Here is a 25559-nt window from a genome sequence, read left to right on the forward strand (position 1 = left end):
TACAGTAGTGGGCATAAAAGGGCATCTCAATTCAAGTCAATGATGGCATAATGGGTGGACTGGCAGCCATTTTGAGTGTACCCATGCCAGGATGTAAAATCAGGAAGAATCCCTTCAATCTGTACTGTGATTTGTTGAGTCAACTCAACTGACATTATAAGAATACACTCCATTGCATGAGCCACATCAGTTAGCATCATTTTAATGAACATTCTACATTATCACAGCACTCCAGAATCAGTTGATGGAACATTCCAAAATACCATGGAAATTATTGTATCATAACACCAGGCAGCCATTGCAAGTGTACCCATGAGTTTACCAGTCAATTGCCAGGGTTAGCGCTTCCAAGTCCATTCTATTCATTCTTATTTCTATGAGTTTATGTCATTGTGTCTCCAGTGTTCTACATCAAATCACACTGTTGTTCTCAGAGGATTAGGAACTGGAATGCCAAACGGCCATGTTACATCACTCTATCAACCAATCAACCACACTCCTCTCACTGCTGCATTCACAACCGTATTCCACTTCACCATCCAGAACAGTTATTACAATCAAACCAGAAGGGATCAATAATTTCACCCTCAGATCTGCTTTGACTGAGGGATCTCTGTTAGACGTTGATCTAAAAGCAGACCACCTTCACAATTCACTAAACTTTAGTCACCATATCAGAGACACAATATCAGGCCTCTCTCACCCATACATGGGTTAACACTGGGCCTGCAGCCATTGAGAGTTAGGAATAGGTTAAACGGCATGATCTATATCATGTCAACATATCTCAGCTGAGTGATAACCATATTTTGCTGGTTATATCATATGGAAGCTGCTTGTATTGAAATGACCAGTCATTTCCCCACAAGAACTCAGGCAGCCACATTGGATTCAACTATTAAAGTTGAGGATGTATTAGATTGATGTCAGATTCAGTTTCAGTTCATTATGATTCATGTGACAGGTATTGTTTTGTTGTCCCAAATTCCAGTTTAGTTCGAAGTCATACTGATTGAGAAGACTGCTCCGTTTTGCTGCGTCGTCATAGTCGTCAGGCTGGTTCTGGCGACCCCTGCTGTCAAGTCACAGTTTAGAGAACTGGATGAGGTTCCTGTTGATCTCAGCCACGTTCCTACATCCTGGGGGAGGAAAGACCAACAAAACATTAGTGTTGCATTGTTATGAGGTTGATGTAATGATAGCTAAGGATTTTTAATCTCAGACTGGAAAAATATAATTACAGATGTAGAATCTTAATTTGTTGCTAAGAATTTTCTTGCACAGCAGGAAATGCAAATGTGTAGTGTATTTGAGGTTTAAAAAGGCTTCAAAAGTTTGTCATTTCCACTTTGAAAATTCAGACTTGATTTCTTCTAACGAAAAATATATCAACCCCTACAACAATGTCCATTAATTATAATCCACATAATAATTCACATTTCCTATTGCTGTAGAATTATTTTCCTGTTGTAGCAAACTGGCTCAAATTAATATCCTTCATTTATATGTAAGAAGTTTTGTTCCTCACTCACCAGACAGAGCCATTGACAGACGGAACTCATCGTTGAGGATCTGTAGTACCTCCCTCACTCCCTCCTCACCCTGAGGGAACAAACACAGGCAGCAAGACATTCGTTACTCTCAGTATCTTAACTTAATAGGTCGATGACACAAAACGTTAATAGTTACTTTATAGGCAAGGCCCCACACGGCTGGCCTCCCAATGAACACACACTTGGCTCCCAGAGCCACGGCCTTCAACACGTCACTACCGGTGCGAATCCCCCCGTCCAGATACACCTCGATACGCCCTTGCACCGTATCCACGATCTCAGATAGGGCATCTATCTGTGTGGTAGATAGAGAGAGCAGAGGGAGGTAGAGAAGAAAATCCTACTTAGCCATGACACAAAGGACAGTTCATTTGAGGACTCCTACTGTACAACAATGGAGGTTAAGCTCTAGGGGAAGATCTCAATTGCATACTCCTCGCGTCCTCTCTCCTAGTCTCCTAGCCTCCTTCTCAAAACCCATTGAAGAAGGTCAGAGAGGAGGAACTGGCATCTCATCCAATGGGTTTTGAGAAGGAGACAAGGAGAGAGGATGTGAGAAGTATGCAATTGAGATCTTCCCTTAGAGTTCAACCTCCATTGTTGTACAGTAGGAGGCCTCATATTAACTGTCCTTTAATATCACCATTTCATGAACTAAATATTGTTTGGCTTGCTGATTGTAGAGTGAAATAGAGGGGACATGAGGACGAGGTGGTGTAATTTGTCCCCGTTCTTACCGTGGCGGGCCCTCCATCCAGCTGGCGTCCTCCGTGGTTGGACACGATGATACCCTGGACGCCGTGCTCCACGGCCAGCTCAGCATCCTCCTTGGTCAGGATGCCCTTGATGATGATGGGCAGGCGGGTGAGAGACTGCAGCCAGTATACGTCCTTCCAGCTGATGGAGGGGTCCAGGGTGTTGGAAGGGATACCATACTCTTCAGAACTCGCAGCCTCCTACAGACATAAAATGCAGTACACAAACATATACAGTACAGTAACATATACACACAGAAGGACGCCTCAGGGGAAATGCAGCTACTGTCTCTGTACTATGCGCACTATGGGCTAGTTTCCTGGACACAGATTAAGCCTAGTCCTGGACTAAAAAGGACTAAATGTTCAATAGAGATTCTTCATTGAAAGTGCTTCTTAGCCCAAAATTATGATTAAACTTTGTCCGAGAAATGGTCCCAATATGATTTTACGGATAAATCATTACTGTTAAAAATATTTGATCTTGAAAAGAAAGCAAAAAATATGTTTATTTTACCATTACCTGGATGACCCCGTCAAAGTTTTTGACCTTGAGGTGCGGCGGGAGCTTGAACTGATTGCGTATATCGTTGCGGCGCTTCCCAGTGTAGGGCACGTCGACGGTGAGGACCAAGGCTTTGTATCCCAGGGCCTCCACACGGTGAACGATGGACTCAGACAGCTTCCTGTCCCGGTACACATAGAGCTGAAACCAGCGGTAGCCGTTAGGTGCTGCAGCCACGATCTCCTCCACAGAGCAGGTGGAGTAGGTACTGGTGATGTAACACGTGTTCACTGCCTCCGTACCTGAGGAAAGAGAGAGAGATTCTGAGTTGACCACCGCTAGGATACTCGGTGACAACAAAGCTATTGACCTGCAGAGCTCAACCTCTACAGCTGTTAAACCCCTCCTAGTGCTCACCCCTGGCAGTAGCCATTTCACCCTCGTGCCAGGCCAGGCAATGGAAGGCAGTGGGGGCAATGCCCACAGGGAAGCTGATCTCTGTGCCCTGCACCGTGGTCCTGGTGTCACTCACTGACACGTCCCGTAGAATCCGTGGTCGCAGACGGATCCTGGGACAGAGACAAATTGATTATTTTGAGTCACATTGTTACTAGATCTTCCTAGCACTCCAATTTGACGTGTGGTGTTGTTGAGTGGTTTTTGTGACATTGAATTGTATGTCTTGTAGTTTACAGGACAGGGAGAGGTACCTACCGTTTGTAGGCCAGCAGATTGTCGTCCCTGGTGCAGCACTCGTCTGCTCCGGCTGCGTAGTAGTCCCAGGTTGCCTTGGAGAGGTGCTCTTTGGCATACTCCTCAAAGTCTGTGAGACATACCATAGCCATCTCAGCACAGCGGATCCCCTCTCTGTGGGATATATGATCACTGTCAGGGACAGCAGATGTAAAGCAATGTTATCAATATGTCAATTACACTATCAGGTAAGCCTGTATTAAAAGCAGAACTGGAGAAATAGTTATGGCATTGATGGAGATTTAACACAGTAAAAACACTGTACTTTGTTGTGAGCTGAAAGGAGTTGTAAATTGTGCAATTGAAACACATACAATAACTGCAAACAGCTTCTGGTGCATATTTCACAAGAATACAGTGTGGAAGATTTTGTGGTGTCACCATAACCTGGCTTTCGGAACTTTCGACCCAAATGATTTTGGCTCAACAGCGAGTCTTTTGCGCTGCTGGGATGGTGAATAAAACTAAGCTACACTGCATTACACACTGCATTGGAAATACAGCTGGGCTTGGGTCTGTACGCACAGAGATGACCTCAAATAACCTAAAGTTAATTACGGACACAATACATAACTAGCCAACTTGTCAACACACGTTTTTTGCAAATATGCCTACTGGACTAGTACAATACTAAGCAATTATCACAACAGAGAAAAAAATCTACACAATCAAAATGCCAGAAAACATAACAGTGCAGTCATATTCATCTTTTTCCTTTTCTAAAAAATAATTACAGCAGCCTATGAATCTCATTGTCTTAATTTGAGTAGTTTAACTATTATAGACCCCCCCAGAGGAAGCTGACGCCACTACTTCTTCTTCTTCTTCTTCTTCTATGATATCATGGCGGTCCACAAACAAATGTTTAAGGTGCATGCCGCCACCTACTTTGCTGGAGTGTGCAATCAATCATGGTCTGCTTAATTCTGTACTACTAAGAAAATAACATTTAAAGACCAAATAAATCCCTACTAACTTCTACCATTTCAACAGTAACATATGTTACCCTTAATAACTATTTTGTCGTATCCACTATAACCTTCAACCTGGCATTTGTGCTTTCCACAAACCGAGTCGTGTTGATAACCTTACCAATGAAAACTATGTTCACTACCAAAGTGTCAAAGTGACACAGCACATTCATTCCACCAATCTGCTTTACAGCCTCTGCATATGATACATCATGAATGATTCTATATCTCTGAGCCTCTCTTTGCACCTGGCATCCACCAAATGCTGCACTATGTTCCCCCCACAATTACATCACTTGACCTTCATATTGCTTCCACATTCACCGTAATCATGTTCCCCTCCACACTTGGCACATCTCTTCTTTCCTTTACACTGAACAGCTACATGACCCATTCTTTGGCATTTAAACGCGGCCATGGGGATGGGACAAATTCTCTGACATTGAAACTATCTGTACTTTTCCAGGTAAAACCTTTTCAAACCTCAGCAGCACTGATAAGCTTTCACTTCTTTGACCCTCTTTTCTACAGCTCAACCTTTTGGCCTCTATCACTCTTTCTCCGTTCACATGTTCTTTAATATCATCTATGGACATAGATATTGGGACCCCAGTGATGACTCTCCTCAAGCTAGCATAAGCACAAGGGACATGGCTTTTAATCTTCTTCCAAATAAGCTTTTCCATTTGCAGAATCTTCCCTTGCCGAGCCTGGCTACCACAAAATATTAGCAATGTACCTTTTCCAATGAACCGGGCTAGTTTGACTTCACCTATCTCTTTCTCTACGGCATTGGATAGGATAGGGTGTACGCCAGTATTTCAATGTAATGTCCTAGAGAGGAAATGCACATTTAGGTTTCATCTCCGAAGAATGACGAAGGCTATTTATACATATTCACAAATTAGGTGTTGGAATTTTCATGTGGAGTTGATAAACATCAACAAATAGGGCACTGACAGCTGTCAGTGTAGCTTGCTAGCATGCTAACCGTATATAGCTGATTATACATATAATTGGTTATATAGTTATTTCCCAAAGGGCGGCGCACAATTGACCCAGCTCCGTCCGGGTTTGGCCGGGGTAGGCCGTCATTGTAAATAAGAATGACATGCCTAGTTAAATAAAGGTTCAATAAAAAATTCATACAAAATAAATGTCTTACTTCCCATTCTCTTTGCTGATGATACCAATTTGATTTTATCACACAAGAATTTTGATTCACCAATTAATGAAGCCAACTCAGGCATGACCAAATTTTCTCAATGGTTTCAGATAAACAAATTATCTTTAAATGTTCAAAAAAATCTAACTTTATTGTATTCACTAGTAAGAACAAGAAATATTGTAAAAAAGAAAAAGCCAGAATCCCAATTGGTGGGACTGATATGGATCAAGTCACACCCACTAGATTCCTCATAGTTCTTATTGATGAAAAGTTGTCCTGGAAAGATCATATTCAGTTGGTCTGCAGCAAAGTGATGAAATCTGTTGGTGTCATCAGGAAGATTAATGGTTTGGTTCATCAGTCTTGCTTCCTTACTATAGCTTAATTTACCCATATCTCATTTACTGTTATATTGTCTGGGCCAGTACATATGCCTCCTACATACAAAAATTACTCATCTTACAAAATAAATTTGCAAGACTGGCCACCTCCTCTAATTACCTGGCTCTATCTGCACCTTTAAGAAACTCAAAATATTGTCTATATACGACATCAATGTACGCCAATTATGCATTTTCATCTACAAATACTCATTCCTCAAAAACAGTTTACCTAACCCCTTCCATGGATTCTTCCAGGTTAATTTTGAAATCCATCTATATAACACAAGACGCTGCGATAACCTTCACCTTCCCCTCTGCCACACCTCACGTAGTCAATTCTCTCTCAGATACAGAGATACCATACTCTGGAATTCTTATCTTCACATTGCCAAAATTTCCTCAATAATGAAGACTGGGGGTCAGCCTGATGAACCAAACTACTCAGTAATCTCCTCCATATAGCCCAACTCTCACACACTCACACACATTTCAACAAAACATATACTGTTTATTATTTTTTGTGATTGCTAATCGGTTTATTTGTACATTTATGATTGGTGGGTTTTGTTGTACTTATGTATTGTATATTGTTTTGTGGTTTTTATATAAGCCTTTGGGCTTCCAAACCCACCTGCACACCATTTTTTAATGTATTTGTTTTTATCTGTATTGTTGTATATCACTTATTTTCTTTGGTGCAAATAAATTTAATCTAAACCTAGCTAGCTAGCTGTCTTGCTAATCTTATCTAGCTAGCTAATGTTCTGTTGTCGCTGTGTTTTTTTCAAAAGATTAGCCAGCTGGCTCTAGAGCTGGATTTGTCATAGGGAAAACTTCCCACAGATGGAAACCACTGCGCTGTCTTTGCCATCTATTGCTATTTTAAGTTTTGGCATCCTCCATAAATTGCAGCCGTGAATCTGCCATTGAAAGAGTTATAAAGAATAAGATGAAACTCTGGTCATATTGATAACTATTGAAAGATACGTGTTTTTCTACATTGTAATGGACATGGTGCAACCTTTGGTAGGTAGGCTGCAGTAAAGCATTTTATACTTTAGTCATTTAGCAGACACTTTTATCCAGAGCAACAGTGTATACATTTTCATACTGGTCCCTGTAGGAATCAAACCCACAGCCCTTGCATTGCAAGCACCATGCTCTACTAACTGAGCAACACGGCACCAAGCAAGCCCATGCTCATGGTTCTTACAGGGGAAGTTAAATGATAGACTACAATGACTTTGCTCATGAACGCCGCAAATGACATGTTCAGTAATTACAGTGCTTTCAGAAAGTATTCACACCCCTTGACTTTTTCTACATTTTGTTGTGTTACAACAGCCTGAATTGAAAATAGATTAAATTTAGATTTTTTGGTCACTGGCATACACACAATATCCCATAATGTCAAAGTGGAATTATGTTTTTCAAAAAGTTTACAAGTTTAAAAATGAAAAGCTGAAATGTCTTCAGTCAATAAGTACTCAACACTATTGTTATGGGAAATCTAATTAAGTTCAGAAGTAAAAATGTGCTTAGGCACATAATAAGTTGCATGGACTCACTCTGTGTGCAGTAATAGTGTTTAACATGATTTTTGAATGACTACCTCATCTCTGTACCCCACACATACAATTATATGTAAGGTCCCTCAGTGAAGCAGTGAATTTCAAACACAGATTCAACTACAAAGACCAGAGGTTTTCCAATGCTTCGCAAAGGGCACGTATTGGTAGATGGGTAAAAAAAGCAGTCATTGAATATACCTTTGAGCATGGAGAAGTCATTCATTACACTTTGGATGGAATATCAATAGATCCAGTCGCTACAAAGATGCAGGCGTCCTTCCTAACTCAGTTTCCGGAGAGGAAGAAAACCGATCAGGGATTTTTGTAACGGCAATTGTTGAAGAGAGTAGACCAAGGCGCAGCGTGGTTAGTGCTCATCATGAATTTATTAAAGATAGAACACTTTGAACAAAAAAACCCAAGAAACCAACAGCCAAACAGTTCTGTCAGGTACTAAACAGAAATTAACTACCCACAAACCCCAAAGGAAAACAGGCTGCCTAAGTATGACTCCCAATCAGCGACAACGATGTACAGCTGTCCCTGATTGAGAGCCATACCAGGCCAAAACAAAGAAATACAAAGCATAGAAAAAAGGACATAGAATGCCCACCCAAATCACACCCTAACCAAACCTAAATAGAGACATAAAAAAGGCTCTCTCAGGTCAGGGCATGACAATTTTACAATGAGGCCAATGTAGACTTTAAAACAGTTACAGAGTTTAGTGGCTGTGAAAGGAGAAAACTGAGCATGGATCAACAACATTTGAGTTACTCTACAAATACTAATCTAATTGACAGAGTGAAAGGAAGGAAGCCTGTACAGAATACAAATATTCCAAAAAATTAATCCTGTTTGCAACAAGGCACTAAAGTAATGCTGCAAAAAATGTGGCAAAGCAATACATTTTTGTCCTGAATACAAAGTGTTATGTTTGGGGCACACTCCATATTTTCAAGCATAGTGGTGGTTTCATCATGTTATGGGTATGCTTGTAATTGTTAAGGACTGAGGAGTTTTTCAGGATAAAAAAGAAACGGAATGTAGCTAAGCACAGGCAAAATCCTAGAGGAAAACCTAGTTCAGTCAGCTTTCCACTAGAGATTGGAAGATTAATTCACCTGTCAGCAGGACAATACCCTAAAACACAAGGCAAAATCTACACTGGAGTTGCTTACCAAGAAGACAGTGAATGTTCCTGAGTGGCCGAGTTACAGTTTTGACTTAAATCTGATTGAAAATCTATGGCAAGACCTGAAAATGGTTGTCTAGCAATGATCAACAACCAATTTGAAGAATTCTGAAAAGAATAATGGGCAAATGTTGCACAATCCAGGTGTGCAAAGCTCTTAGACTTACCCAGAAAGGCTCACAGCTGTAATCACAACCAAAAGTGATTCTAACATGTATTGACTCAGGGGTGTGAATACTTATGGAAATGAGATATTTCTGTATTTTATTTTAAATACATTTGCAAAAATGTCTAAAAACATGTTTTCACTTTGTCATTATGTGTGTGATTTTTTTTAAATACATTTTTAATTCAGGCTGTAACAGAACAAATAGAATGAGTCAAGGGGTATGACTACTTTCTGAAGGCACTATATACGGTAAGTTCCTTGAATTTTCTTTCAATGGTGCCATTTCACCCTTTACACACTTGTCGTTTCTAGCTGTTACACCAATCAAAGCAGGGGAGCGAATAGTGAAGCAAAACTTTAGTGGTCAAAACCATTAATCTTGGGGTGACGGCGGGATCATTTCACCCAATTATACCATTTATAAAATGCTCATATATATATACACTGAACAAAAATATAAACGCAACATGTAAAGTGTTGGTCCCATGTTTCATGAGCTGAAATAAATGATCCACGAAATGTTCCATACGCACAAAAAGCTTTTTCTCAAAAATGTTGTGCACAAAATTTGTTTACATCCCTGTTATTGAGCATTTCTCCTTTGCCAAGATAATCCATCCACCTGACAGGCGTGGCATATCAAGAAGCTGATTAAACAGCATGATCATTAACTTGTGCTGGGGACAGTATAAGGCCACACTGAAATGTTCAAGTTTTGAGGGAGTGTGCAATTGGCATGCTGACTGCAGGAATGTCCCCCAGAGCTGTTGCCAGAGAATTTAATGTTAATTTCCCTAACATAAGCGGCCTCCATCGTCGTTTTAGAGAATTTGACAGTATGTACAACCGGCCTCACAACCACAGACCCCTTGTATGGCATCGTGTAGGCGAGTGGTTTGCTGATGTCAACGTTGTGAACAGAGTGCCCCATGGTGGCGGTGGGGTTATGGTATGGGCTACAGACAACGAACACGATTGCATTTTATTGATAGCAATTTGAATGCACAGAGATACCGTGATGAGATCCTGAGGCCCATTGTCATTCCATTCATCCACCGTCATCACCTCATGTTTCAGCATGATAATGCATGGCCCCATGTCGCAAGGATCTGTGCACAATTCCTGGAAGCTTAAAATGTCCCAGTTCTTCCATGGCCTGCTTGCAAATGTCACCCACTGAGCATGTTTGGAATGTTCTGGATCAGACTATTCTCAATTTAAATGGTCAGGAACAGGGGCAAAGGACTATTCTCAATTTAAATGGTCAGGAACAGGGGCAAAGGAAAAATGCATGTCATCTGTATGCACTGGAATAGAGAATGGATGCAGCAAGCTTTCCCGCCGTCCGTTTTTCAATGATGCCTGGTAGGCTACTTCGGTTTTATAGCAGATCATGTGCTTAATATTAGCAAGCTGACAAATAGATATGAGAACACTTATTTAAATCCAAGCATCAACTACTGTGTGAGGAGCATGCTCTGCGCGACAGGTTATATTCCGCCCAAACTGTATACCATGGGCTCTCCAACCCTGTTCCTGCATCTACCCAGTGCTTAATTTGTCAAAGTCAAATCTGTTTCGTTGAGTTAGGCTTGAAAACAACATTCACAATTACCATGTTTTACACTCAGTTTCAACCTGCTGTTGAACTTCTTTCTTCAAATTGATCATCACAGTGGGGTGAGTTTAAAAATGTGTGATATTGTTTTGATGACAAGTGATTGATGTGACTTTTGATAACATTTGCATTGACATCAGAGTGGTTAGAGGGACAATAGAGTGCTGAGTACCAGGCCATTAGGACCTGATGGTAGTTAGCAAGTTGGGTACATACTACCAATGCATGTCCAGAGTGCATAACAGGAGATTACTGTGACTCAATGGTCACATGGAATTTTACTGCGGTCTCATGACTGTGGTGTTGACTCATGACTGTGGTGTTGCGGTAATACTGTGACTAGAACAGCCCTAGTGCAAAAACACAAGTTTGCACCCACTATTTTAATTTTCTCCATGGCTCAGGCGGCCAAGTGGACACAAGGCTGTTTGGCTCATCTCAGTCATGAAGGGGAAGAACTTTGCAGCTGTTTCTGATTAATAAACAACACCATGCTGGTGGATGGTAACATTCAAATTAAACTCAGCCCTGAAACTAAATGTAGGCTGAAAAGAATTTGGATATAATAGCATAAGAAAAAACACTGCATTCACATGGATTTGCAGGAAGTGTTCAGGTCGGATTTGTCACTTAAAGCGAAAATATATCATACTTTGACTAAAACGATGACTCATTGATTTAAATCGTTGTGCAACAGCATGGGTAAGTTCTGGCCATCCACTTTTAGTAAGAAAAAGTGGATTTAGACTGGTCTGGACATTTAACAGGCAGTATACATTTTTTTAAATAAATGTATTCATCTAGTCATTGTCATTTCATGAAATGTCAATCTGCGAAAAAAAATGAAAAAAAATCAATAGAGGTGCTCATGTGAGCAAAACAGCTGAAATGCAACACACACAGCAATGTGTCAAATGACATTATGAAGGGTCTACTAATATCATTCTGATACAACTAATCACTCTAGTCCTCAGTGACATAGACACACACAAATCCATTCGGGAATGTCTGGTTAACAGAGCAATGCAGCTCAGAGTTAGATCTATTCCAATTGTGTGATTGTGTGCTTTTGTGTGAGTTAAATAAAACTATCATAGAGATTAACACTGGCAGTGAGTGTGACCCCGCCGTGACCTTTGGCGTTATTGTGCTTACAGAGGCTGGAATTGTGCTGATGGCACAGCAAGCCACAGAGAAGGGAGGGGGGTTGCACGTTACATACTACAGCACAGATGGGGACATACATACTAGGCCTACACATAAAACACACAGAATGTGGCAAGCCGCAGCATGGTCAGTAACACACAGCACTACAGTACATGTATAGTAGGGTGGTCAGTGACTTACCACAGACCTGGAGTACATTGCACACAATAACCTGAACAACTACTGTAGTCTACATACCAAATTATCACAGGGTTGTTAGTGACTCCTCAACTGACACTGGTTTATCTTTGAGTTTGCCTGACAGAGGTTTTTATTGTGCAGTTTTATCTGAGTTTACTGTATGTCACTGTATCTGACAGTCACTGAGTTGACCTGTTGACCTGAGTAACCATCCATGGAGAACCACTCACCGTTTACAGCTGGTGCTCATTGTCTCTGAATGAACTTCAATACTCCTGGCAGAGTCATAACCTGGAAGAAAATGAAGATACTAATTATTTTTCCCCAGATTGAAAAGCAAAAAAAATATAGTCAACCTTCAATAAAACAATGCCAAAAAACACAAATCATAAAAACTCAATTATGCTTATTGTTATGCGGTGTGTGTAATTTTTGATTGTACATGCTGTACTCCCATGCTGTGATTGACAACAATGTGATCTATGAACACCTGAGGGCAGTGCAATACAGAGTAAAGGGATTATAAACAGAGCTGTTCAATCTCTACCTGTATAATATGCCAGGCTATCACACATTCAACGAGAGAACATGACATGTACAATACCTACTGTTCAGCAACAGTATACTGTATACTGAGCTGCCATTCAAATGAAAATGGCTGTTGACATAATACTGTATCTCAAATGCATAGCGGCCTACTGTGAATTCTGAGGCCTTCATTAAAAACCTTTAGATGAGTTGACATCAAAAACCTTTAAATGAGTTGTTTAAACAATGATCATACTATTTCCCCTCAATTATGTCTTCTATAGAATTTGCAAGATAGACTTGCAGGTAAGGTTCAGATCCGATCAGTTCTAAAGTAATGTTTCTCCACAAATATCAGTCACGTTCGATGAACATGATGTTAAATGAATGTTAACCTGTGTCCTATAGATTGTGAATGATAAGTTACCTCCCTCTATACACCTGTCAATGTGGGTCATTTCGGCACTCTCAATGGGACTTCAAAGCACATTGTTATGGTACATTTCTAGAAGAGCAGCTGTGTGTATTATAATAAACGTCTATGGAAAATAGCATACATATAACAGAAAATAAAATGACCTTTTGAAAAAAATTCAAGGTTTGGTTTACTGTAGATCACATGACATGTAAATAACTATGACTTCAGATGTTTTGATATTTATCAAAGAAAGCAGCTACATATCAGTTTCCAAAGATACAGGCAGTGATGTCGTTACTGAGCAATGTACATCTTGTTTTGGTTTTTGTTTACAGTGTCTTCTCCTCTCTCCCTCTCTCTCTCTCCCTGTCTCTACTATGTTAATAGATGTAGTCCTACAGTAGCTGATGTAAAAAGGCCCTGGGGGCAACCACACAGGAGGAAAATGTGAGGTGTCTTACCTTGTCCTTTAACCTGTCCTAGTTTGCTCTCGTAGCCTGTCACCTCTCATATGACACAAGTGTGCAGGGCAGGACAGTGTCAGGGGCAGGGCAACTCTAGCTCCACTCACTCCATTTGGGAGAATTCCTTTGATACCGCCCCCCACCACTCATTCACACACACTGGCTCAATACTAACCTCCCCTGTCAGCAGTATGGGGCCCCTGTTCTCTCTTTGTACATGCCTGATAAAGGGGGGCAGATAGGATAGCATAGCAACCCTTCTCTTCAATTGTATTGATGGGTGTATGGATGGATGGGTGGGTGACTGAATGAGTGAGTGAGAGTGAGTGGGTGAGTGACCGACAGTCACATTACTTACGAGACAGTGTGCGTGTGCATTCATGTATATCCTGTCCTCCTGGTTACAGTTGAATGACTACCGCTTTTTGTATTCTTGATTCATTATTGTCTTATTTTTTTCATGTGCACAGTACCCCGCTGACTGTAAATCATTACTGTCAAAGTCCTCTGGAAATGTCCTACAAAGGAGGCTGTATACCCACACTACACATCTTTTCACTACATAGAAAGGAGGATGGAGTAGAGAGAAAGAGAGCGAGAGAGAAACAGAGATTGATTGACACAGAGAGAGAGTGAGAAAATAAGAGTGAATTCAATAAATGTCACTGTGTCTGAACTTGCCACGAACGTAACAAAACTCCCTGAAACGTTGTTCAAGCGTTCTAAAACAGCAGTGGGTGTAGTGGTGCTAAATTAGATTTTGTCTCTCTATTTCATTACTACCTTGGAATTCGGTTTATTCTTAGTCAATTTTACCGCTGCAGTAACAGAGCCAGGTCTCTTAAAACAGCTCTTTGCTGAGTGTTTTATTTTGTTTTAATTCGAAGACTGTGAAGGTGCAGACCAGGGGCTGGGGGTTGAGACTGGGGTTGGGACTCCAAAGCTTTGGCCAAGTCTCACACGTTGGCGGCCCCTCTGAGGGCCATGGCTCTGTTACCTGCTCTAAGTGACGTGTAAATTGTGTTATTCCACAGCTGGCTCTGATGCCTATCACTGCGTCTATCTCGCTCCCAACTCCTCAGACACGTTAGGAGAGGAGGGGAGAAAACCTCTTCCACATGCTGTCTCTCTCTCAGGCTATTGCTTGGCTAGTCCAGAACATGTTTGTTGAATTGTTAAGGTGTTCTCCTGCCCTGGCAAGCATCCTCAACTCTTTCTATACCTCTGTCAAAGTTGCCCTCTTAAATTACATAGGTTTGTAGTCTCAGGTGTTTGCGTCTCATTGTTTCATTCCACCTTGCATTGAGGCCATAAGGCTGGCTGTTGATCACAGTTCTTAGATCAGGGGAAAGCAGTATGTGACCAGGGACTAGGAGTCAAATGTGTGGCAGATTACCCACCCAACAGATTGCGTTGTGAACTGTACATGCAGTTGACTAAATTGTGAGGGTAAAAGTTGGGAACAGAAGATGGTCAGATTTTAGGCCAATAAAAGTTCTTAAACTTTTTACTCTGATAAAAAAAATTTAAAAAATTGGAGACCTGTTCTAATGCGGCAATCAAAATAAACACATTATACAGAAATCCACAATGCAGTGACAGCAGGTGTAAGCCCCATCTGTTACACAGGCACAGATATACAGTAGTTGTTTCTCTGCTTCTCTACTGTAGAGTGAACAGTAGAGTGAAAAAGCCCTAAAGTGAACACACGAGTTGCTGTAAATGTCATGTACTGAATGAATGATGGATGTCTCCAGTGTTTAATGCCTGGGAGAGACAGGGAGCATAACTCACAGTTTAACTGACAATGAGCCGTCATGATTCATCTATACTCTGTATTCTCACTCCTCTCATCTACAGTAACTGCAGGGGAGACTTTCCACAGCCAGCACATTTGGTTCCTTGGAAGCTGTGGGAATGTACATTTTTGGTTTCCAATTGGTTCTGGGAATAAAGCTATACGTTTCCTGACTGGTAAAACTGATAGTTTTAACGTTCTGAGAACGGAAGTGAAAATTGAACATTAATCTTTTGGTTGCAGGGAGGTTCTGAGAATGTTTTACTATGGTTCCTGAAAGTTTTCCATGGAGGTTTTATTAACACTATTGAGGTTTTTTAAATAACTTTCACTGAATGTTTCAATTAGACTTTTCATAACACTGCTAGCTTATTTTGGGTACACTTTATTGAACTCCAAGGACACATGAAAATTCACATGAAACTTTCAATTAATTTCCTTAAGCATTAATTATGCAAACTAGGGTTGACCCCAATTAGTCAACTGGTCAATTGTTTGGTTGTTAGGCTGTTGTTCGTGTCACGTTCGTCGTATGGAGTGGACCAAAACGCAGCGGGAATGTAAGTGCTCATCTTCTTCTTTATTTATAAAGAAACGTGATACAAAACACTTAAACAAAACAACGACGAAAAACCAGTCTCGTAAGGACAAAATGACTATACAGAGAAACAACTACCCACAAATCCCATGACAAAAACACCTCTATTAAATAGGACCTTCAATTCGAGGCAACGAGGAACAGCTGCCTCCAATTGAAGGTCAACCCAATAAACTACGCATAGAAATAGAACAAACATAGAAATACACTAACATAGAACAGAAACCAAAACACCCCGAAACACCCTAAACAAACACCCCTTGCCACGCCCTGACCAAACTATAATAACTAACAATCTCTTTTACTGGTCAGGACGTGATAGTACCCCCCCCCCCCCCCCCCCAAGGTGCAGACCCCGGATGCACCTGAAACAACAAAACAAAACCTAATACAATAATCCCAAAAACAAACAAAAAATAATCCCAAACTAAAGGGAGGAAAGGGAGGGTGGCTACCATCACTGACGGCTCCCGTGCTACACCCCCCCTCCCCAATCCTCCAACTACGGAGGTGGCTCAGGCCCCTGCCTTAGTCCCCAACCTAACCTGTCCACCCCCGCTGAAGACTCAGGGCTAAGGCGCGTCGCTGGAGACCTCGGGCTGAGGCGCGTCGCTGGAGACCTCGGACTGGAGGGTGTCGCTGGAGACCTCGGACTGGAGGGCGACTCTGGCTGCGTCGGTTCCGGACTGTAGGGCCGACTCTGGCTGCGCCGGACTGTGGGCCGCCTCTGCAGGCTCCGGACTGTAGAACATCGCCGGAAGCTCTAGACGGGGCACTGTCACCGGAAGCTCTGGACGGGAAACTGTCGCCGGAAGTTCTGGACGGGGACTGCGCACTGGAAGCCTAGTGCATGGGGCTGGTACTGGAGGTACCAGACTGGAGACACACACCAAAAGGCTAGTGCGAGGAGCAGGAACAGGATGTACTGGACTGGACTGACGCACTGGAAGCCTAGTGCGTGGTGCTGGCTTTGGAGGCGCCAGACTAGGGACACGCACCACAAGGCTAGTGCGAGGAGCGGAAACTGGATACACTGGGCCATGAGTAAGCACTGGAGGTCTGGAGCACACAACCCCTTCTGGCTGAGTGCTCACTCGAGCACGGCACTTGCGAGGGGCTGGGATCACTCGCACCGGACTGTGCGTGTGCATGGGCGAGATCGTGCGCACTTCCGCATAGCACGGTGCTCTCTTGATCCGCTGCTCCCCATAATAAGCACGGGGTGTTGGCTTAGGTCTATTGCCTGACCTAGCCACTCTTCCCGTGTTCCCCCCCCAAAACATTTCTTGGGGCTGCCTCTCACACTTGCCAATCTGTGCGTATAATGCCTCATAATGACGCCGTTCCGCCTTCGCTGCCTCCAGCTCCTTCTTAGGTCACCGGTACTCCCCAGCCTGGTGCCAAGGTCCTGCCCTGTCCAAAATTTCCTCCCATGTCCACGATTCCAAATACCTTTGCTGCTCCATCCTCCGCTGCTTGGTCCATTGGTGGTGGGTAGTTCTGTCACGTTTGTCGTATGGAGTGGACCAAAACGCAGCGGGAATGTAAGTGCTCATCTTCTTCTTTATTTATAAAGAAACGTGATACAAAACACTTAAACAAAACAACGACAAAAAAACTGTCTCGTAAGGACAAAATTACTATACAGAGAAACAACTACCCACAAATCCCATGACAAAAACACCTCTATTAAATAAGACCTTCAATTCGAGGCAACGAGGAACAGCTGCCTCCAATTGAAGGTCAACCCAATAAACTACGCATAGAAATAGAACAAATAGAACAAACATAGAAATACACTAACATAGAACAGAAACCAAAACACCCCGAAACACCCTAAACAAACACCCCTTGCCACGCTCTGACCAAACTATAATAACAAACAACCCCTTTTACTGGTCAGGACGTGACAGTTCGATTGTTTTAGTCGAGCAGTAATAAATATATACTGTATATATTTGCGCCCATCTCAGTGAACTAATCCATTGTGGAGAACTAGACTAAAAGCCAATTTATGCTTGATCCGAAAATGTGGTCGGAGGCTCCATATGGAGGGTGTGATGCGATTGCAGAGCCTCCAGAGGCATGCAGAAGCCAAATCAAGTTCCGTATGGCTTTGCCATGCGCCTCCCAAATTTTGTAACAATCTGGAGGGCTCTGTATAGCTCCGAATTGACATGATTGGCTGACGGTAGAAAACACAAACTCACTTCTTTGACAACAGCTCAGCACTGCTCCGCGAAGCGCAAGAAGTATGAATGCCCTGACTTCTGCTGAGGCCGTATCATCGTAAATGCTATACGGCCCCTGCAGACGTCGGATTGACCATGCGTCCAGATGCACAATGCTGTCAGTAGAGGATGCCTGGTCATTCTTTAAAAGTGCCTTCCTCACCATCTTAAATAAGCATGCCCCTTTAAAAAAAAATTGCACCAGGAACAGATATAGTCTTTGGTTCTCTCCAGACCTGACTGCTCTTGACCACCACAAAAACATCCTGTGGCGTTCTGCATTAGCATTGAACAGCCCCCGTGATATGCAACTTTCCAGGGAAGTTAGGAACCAATATACACAGGCAGTTAGGAAAGCTAAGTCTAGCTTTTTCAAGCAGAAATTTGCAACCTGTAGCACAAACTCAAAAAAGATCTGGGACACTGTAAAGTCCATGGAGAATAAGAGCACCTCCTCCCAGCTGCCCACTGCACTGAGGCTAGGAAACATTGTCTCCACCGATAAATCCACGATAATTGAGAATTTCAATAAGCATTTTTCTACGGCTGGCTATGCTTTCCACCTGGCTACCCCTACCCCGGTCAACAGCCCTGCACCCCCCACAGCAACTTGCCCAAGCCTCCCCATTTCTCCTTCACCCAAATCCAGACAGCTGATGTTCTGAAAGAGCTGCAAAATCTGGACCCCTACAAATCAGCCGGGCTAGACAATCTGGACCCTCTCTTTCTAAAATTATCTGTCGAAATTGTTGCAACCCCTATTACTAGCCTGTTCAACCTCTCTTTCGTATCGTCTGAGATCCCCAAAGATTGGAAAGCTGCCGCGGTCATCCCCCTCTTCAAAGGGGGAGACACTCTAGACCCAAACTGCTACAGACCTATATTTATCCTACGCTGCCTTTCTAAGGTCTTCGAAAGCCAAGTTAACAAACAGATCAACGACCATTTCGAATCCCACCGTAACTTCTCCGCTATGCAATCTGGTTTCCGATCTGGTCATGGGTGCACCTCAGCCACGCTCAAGGTCCTAAATGATATCATAACCACCATCGATAAGAGACATTACTGTGCAGCCGCATTCATCGACCTGGCCAAGGCTTTCGACTCTGTCAATCACCACATTCTTATTGGCAGACTCAACAGCCTTGGTTTCTCAAATGACTGCCTCGCCTGGTTCACCAACTACTTCTCTGATAGAGTTCAGTGTGTCAAATCAGAGGGCCTGTTGTCCGGACCTCTGGCAGTCTCTATGGGGGTGCCACAGGGTTTCATTCTCAGGCCGACTCTCTTCTCTCTCAATGATGTCGCTCTTGCTGCTGCTGATTCTCTGATCCACCTCTACGCAGACGACACCATTCTGTATACTTCTGGCCCTTATTTCGACACTGTGTTAACTAACCTCCAGACGAGCTTCAATGCCATACAACTCTCCTTCCGTGGCCTCCAACTGCTCTTAAATGCAAGTAAAACTAAATGTATGCTCTTCAACCGATGACTGCCCACACCTGCCCTCCCGTCCAGCATCCCTACTCTGGACGGTTCTGACTTAGAATATGTGGACAACTACAAATACCTAGGTGTCTGGTTAGACTGTAAACTCTCCTTCCAGACTCACATTAAGCATCTCCAATCCAAAATTACATCTAGAATCGGCTTCCTATTACGCAACAAAGCATCCTTCACTCATGCTGCCAAACACACCCTCGTAAAACTGACTATTCTGCCGATCCTTGACTTCGGCGATGTCATTTACAAAATAATCTCCAACACTCTACTCAGCAAATTGGATGCAGTCTATCACAGTGCAATCTGTTTTGTCAACAAAGCCCCATATACTACCCACCACTGTGACCTGTACACTCTCGTTGGCTGGCCCTCACTTCATACTCGTTGCCAAACCCACTGGCTCCAGGTCATCTACAAGTCTCTGCTAGGTAAAGCCCCGCCTTATCTCAGCTCACTGGTCACCATAGCAGCACCCACCCGTAGCACACGCTCCGGCAGGTATATCTCACTGGTCAAAGCCAGTTCCTCTTTTGGCTGCCTTTCTCTGGTGCCAATGACTGGAACGAACTGCAAAAATCACTGAAGCTGGAGACTCATATCTCCCTCACTAGCTTTAACCACCAGCTGTCAGAGCAGCTCACAGATCACTGCACCTGTACATAGCCCATCTGTAAACAGCCCATCCAACTACCTCATCCCCATACTGTATTTATTTATTTATCTTTCTCCTTTACACCCCAGTATCTCTACTTGCTCATTCATCTTCTGCACGTCTACCATTCCAGTGTTTAATTGCTAAATTGTAATTACTTCGCCACCATGGCCTATTTATTGCCTTACCTCCCTTATCTTAGCTCATTTGCACTCACTGTGCATAGATTTTTCTTTTTTCTACTGTATTATTGACTGTATGTTTGTTTATTCCATGTGTAACTCTGTGTTGTTGTGTTTGTCGAACTGCTGTGCTTTATCTTGGCCAGGTCGCAGTTGTAAATGAGAACTTGTTCTCAACTAGCCTACCTGGTTAAATAAAAGTGAAAAAATAAATTTAAAATTAAAATAAAAATGCACTTCTCTCTCCAGAATGCGCTCTCTCCCGCCAATTTGTGCACATTCATTGTTTCATAACATCATTGTGTGAATTGTTTGCATTTGATTGTTAGTGTATATCAATTTCCCTTTACATATATCACCAGAAGTACATTTACTGTTAATTCCTATCAGTTCTCATCTACAAAGTTTGTTACTTTGGTTAGGGGAATTTCTGTTAATGCACTCAATATTATTATTCCAGTCTTCCTGTTATCATTGTCAGAGTGGACACATTGTTTGCAAAGTGTACAACCTATTCTACACTTGTGAGGAAGAAGTTTTGGTTTATTTAATTCCATTTACGAGTTTTGTCAATTTAGTCATTATCTTTTGTTTGCAGCGCTCCTGTCAATGTCGAGTAAGGACGCACATGCATAGAAGTAGGCCCATAGGCTAAACATAGGCATATAAATGTGTACATTTGGGGATCTGATAGTATTTCTGATTGGCTTAACGCACCACGACTAATGACCTGTGGAGCTTCTCAAAGTAATGTTTTTTTACATTTACATTTTACATTTTAGTCATTTAGCAGACGCTCTTATCCAGAGCGACTTACAGTAGTGAATACATACACTTCATACAATTTTTTTTTTTCCTCTCTCTCCGTACTGGTCCCCCGTGGGAATCGAACCCACAACCCTGGCGTTGCAAACACCATGCTCTACCAACTGAGCCACACGGGACCAGATGCCGAGCAGTTGCCATAGCAGGCAGTGATGCAAACAGTCAGGATGCTCTCGATGGTGCAGCTGTAGAACTTTGAGAATCTGGGGACCCATGCCAAATCTTTTCAGTCTCCTGAGGGGGAATAGGTTTTGTTGTACCCTCTTCACAACTGTCTTGGTGTGTTTGGACCATGTTAGTTTGTTGGTGATGTGGACACCAAGGAACATGAAACTCTCGACCCGCTCCACTACAGCCCGGTCGATGTTAATGGGGGTGTGTTCGGACCGCCTTTTCCTGTAGTCCACGATCAGCTCCTTTGTCTTGCTCACGCTGAGGGAGAGGTTGTTGTCCTGGCACCACACTGCCAGGTCTCTGACCTCCTCCCTATAGGCCGTCTCACCGTTGTATCGTCAGCAAACTTGATGGTGTTGGAGTCGTGCTTGGCCACGCAGTCGTAGGTGAACAGGGAAGTAGACAAAGGTATTAAGCACGCACCCCTGAGGGGCCCCCGTGTTGAGGATCAGCGTGGCGGATATGGACCTACCTTGTCATAGTGCTAAACACATACAGTGGGGACCTACCTTGTCATAGTGGTAAACACATAGAGAAAACAAAGTCTGTTTTTACATCCATTGATAATTGCAATAGTTCCTCAATATTTTTGAAAAATCTTTCCAGCTCTCTCCCTTTCAATAATCACTCAGCGTGAAAGGGAAAAATGTCATGCTCTGATCCAGTGGAAACATCATAAAACAGGCCTACCTGATTACTTCTTTTCAGTGCTTGACTTGGACTGAAATAGGTGCCTGTACTCATTTTGGGTGCTGGTACTGTCTATATTTAGGTGCAGGAGCTCCACAATACTTTTGAGCTAATATTCTATAAGAGGAACAGGAGCTCAAGCAGTAGAACATTTGAGGTGCTGGTACTCAGCTTTGGTGAGCTCCTGCCCAAGTCAAGCACTGCTTCTTATCCCTTGCGGAAATAGCCTACAGCTGTGTCTGTCCCGAGCTCACTGGCACAGGAAACTCTGAGGGCCCTGCATATTTTACACAATGTTGTTAGTTCGCTAGGGCAAGCTTCTGGTCGGACCCCAGTTAATAATTGATATAATGTTTCAAGTTCGTTGCAGACAGGCCATAAGTAGACAATGTGATTTATAGGATATTTATTTTTTCTACCTGCAAGCTGCAATGTTTTTATTTGTTGGCTTTATGTAGGCTATTTTTACATAGTTGTCAATGGCAATAGAAGTTACTTTTTAGGTTTGTATCATTTTCATTTAGATTTTCATAGAATTGTGATTAACCACATGACAGGAGAGTAATGGCAGAATCTGCGAAAGCCAGCAGGAGCGGGAGGAGAACAGTTGGGTCAGGTGAAGTTTTTTCTTCTTCTGGTTATCTTGATCTCTGGCGCCCTCTTGAGGCATTTGTCTTATTCATCAAACCGTAAAACCATCAGACAAGGTCAATGCATATCGTTGATTTTATTAAAACACATAGGGTGTGTCTATATATGGAAAAATACACATTTAAAGAATTTGACCAATTGATTGGTTGAAAGAACAGACAACTTTCTGTCGACCAATATATTTTTTTAGTCGGGGACAGCCCTAACGCAAACACATAATTGTTTTTATTGTGACTCGATATCAGTGAGAGTCAAACAAATAATATTCTGTTCTCTATCCGTGGAATGAGTCCACTGCGCCACCAAGATTGATATAGCATGCCATGTTTTGTTACACATACAAAGCTGTTCATTTTAGTCTATTCAAACAGACCCCATTTCAAAGGAAACAAGCACTCATTAAGATCAGGGGTGGCCAATTAGTGGGCAGAACCAACACACCTAATCACACTTAACAAGATAGAGGATAGTGAGAGTTTTGTTGATGCTGAAAATGGAATGTACAGTACCAGTCAAAAGTTTGGACACACCTACTCATTCAAGGGGTTTTCTTTATTTTTACTATTTTCTACATTGTAGAATAATAGTGAAGACATCAAAACGATTAAATAACACATATGGAATCAAGTAGTAACCCAAAAAGTGTTAAACAAATCAAAATATATTTTACATTTGAGATTATTCAAAGTAGCCACCCTTTGCCTTGATGACAGCTTTGCTGGAATGAGTAGGTGTGTCCAAACATTTGACTGGTACTGTATATGTTTTAAATAACATTCTTAGAACGCTCTCTGAATGTTACTAAAGTTTTCTTGTGGTTTTCATGGAAAGTTGTCTTAACGTTCTTGGGACAATTTGAGAACATGACTTTAAATAGAACCTTGAGGAAACCTGTAGGAAACATTATGCTGAAGTACTGAAATTCCCACAGAAGAATGTTGTTTGTTAACGTTCTCTGAACTATTTCGGAACCTTACCAATGTCAAACTAGTTGGAGAACATTCTTAGAACATTACTATTACCTAAAATTGAAATTAAATGTAATCGTGTTTGAACTTTTAGGAAAAGTCCTGTTAAAGTAATGAAACACCAAGAAAAAAACGATTTTTTTGTCAAGTTCCTTAAATGTGCTGAGAATGTTCCAAAGCCAAGCAAATATCCTGAACAATTCCCAGAACATTGTGGGAAGGTTGTATGCAAAATAACCATAGGACAACCACGCTCTCATCAAGATATCAGAAACATATGGTTCTCAGAACGTTATGTGCTAGCTGGGTTCATACTGCTCCCTAAGCTGTCACAATATTTTCAGGTTGTTTTCAGGGTTCTTTTGATGTTCTTGTGCTAAGAAAGGTTGATTGGTAGTGTTCAGCACTCTGGACAGGTCTCATGCGGGACAAGGGGTAACTTTTAAATGTCTTTGGACAAAAGTAGTACAGTGTATTCCGTAGGTGTGTGTGTGTTTCTCAGGCCTGTCTGTCAGGCCTGTGTGTGTTAATGCCATCTGTCTGAGACACCAAGGGAGACTTCTCTGTCACGTCAGTTAGTTTTACAGGAGAGCCAAAGGCCCAGAGCCAGAGTCTCTCTAAAGTCCTGCCAGCATCTATCCACGCTGAACATCAGCCTTACTCCAGCCTCTATATATAAATCAGATAGAACAGATCTCCCTATAGTTCTACTCGATTAAAATCTATTTGTCTGCCTCTCCTTATCCAAAGTGAAAGTATAAAGCCGACAATAAACCTTTTATGTCCTCTTATCTTAGTCCACTTTTTTACTGGGGTGAATATTTGTGCGTGCCTCTAGAGACAGACAGGATGAAAGCAGACATGAACGACTTGAAAGACATGATGACGCCTGACTCGTTATAACTTTGGCGTTCGTTGTAAATATCCTGGAATGAATCTGTCAGATCATCCAAAATCCAGCAAGTTTCAATCCCAATTTTTTGATTTAGTATGCCTATGAAATAAGAGCAGGATAACAACGCTCCAGCACTCTCTGTCTCTCTCTCTCTCTCTTTCTCTGTCTCTCTGTCTCTCTTTCTCTCTGTCTCTCTTTCTCTGTCTCTATCTCTCTCTGTCTCTCTCTCTGTCTCTCTCTGTCTCTCTCTCTCTGTCTCTCTCTTTCTCTCTGTCTCTCTCTCTGTCTCTATCTCTATCTCTCTCTCTGTCTCTATCTCTGTCTCTCTGTCGTTGTCTCTCTCTTTCTCTCTCCAACTTTCCAAGACTTTCCATGTCCTCTGTGCTAATTTGGGAGGCTTCAGGGTTAATCAGTTGCTGCTGAAATCTGAATCCACTTTGACATCTCCCCTAATCAACTCTCTGTGTGCACTCCACTCACACATTATGCAAAATACTATGCGATACGCTGGACAATTTGACTCATTGGCCCTCTGCCAACTCATACACTGTACAAGTGATGTGCTCTGTTTGTCCACAGCTGTCTTGGTCTTTTTTTGGTCTGGATTATTGATGCAGTCTCAAGCCCAGGTCTGACTGCATCAACTACAGTTTATTTGGCCCAGCATGTTGGCTAGTCTGGGATCTTTAGTGCTTAAGCTGGAGCTGCCAATGTTTTCTGAAGTCTGACTACCTCTGAGAGAACGCAGTCATCTGGGATATAACAATCTGATCTTGATTGAGTTTTTAGTCCATTTCTAAGCACAGAGCTCATTGTCGTTTCATTCCCTAATACTCTAGCAATTGAATATCTCTGGCTTTATATTCATGGCGGTGCGAAGGCATCAATCTCAAGCACAGTTCACGTGTTGCGTTGCGATGCGATGTTGTGCTACAATAATTTATCACAGGACTGAGAGAAAACCCACCTGATGAAAATCAGCCAGTCAATT

The 25559-nt window shown here is 42.3% G+C and overlaps 1 protein-coding gene across 3 annotated transcripts; it reads right to left on the reverse strand.

Annotated features, from left to right (window-relative positions):
• Window positions 1-186: 186 nt before the first annotated feature.
• Window positions 187-13586, reverse strand: LOC115161100 (hydroxyacid oxidase 2-like). Of its 3 annotated transcripts, none has more exons than XM_029711843.1 (9): window positions 13396-13586; window positions 12219-12279; window positions 3528-3680; window positions 3231-3382; window positions 2826-3115; window positions 2291-2509; window positions 1690-1848; window positions 1533-1602; window positions 187-1139 (listed from the first exon to the last, which is right to left on the reverse strand). In XM_029711843.1, exons 2-9 carry the CDS (start codon window positions 12236-12238, stop codon window positions 1084-1086), a joined length of 1119 nt encoding a protein of 372 aa, XP_029567703.1. In that variant the 5' UTR covers window positions 12239-12279; window positions 13396-13586; the 3' UTR covers window positions 187-1083. The 3 variants fall into 3 exon arrangements, with proteins under 3 accessions (XP_029567703.1, XP_029567702.1, XP_029567701.1); XM_029711842.1 differs by having other exon boundaries at window positions 2832-3115; window positions 3528-3698; XM_029711841.1 differs by having other exon boundaries at window positions 3528-3698.
• Window positions 13587-25559: the final 11973 nt, after the last annotated feature.

This window comes from Salmo trutta, chromosome 24 (assembly GCF_901001165.1).
Source record: "Salmo trutta chromosome 24, fSalTru1.1, whole genome shotgun sequence".
Classification (NCBI taxonomy): Eukaryota; Metazoa; Chordata; class Actinopteri; order Salmoniformes; family Salmonidae; genus Salmo; species Salmo trutta.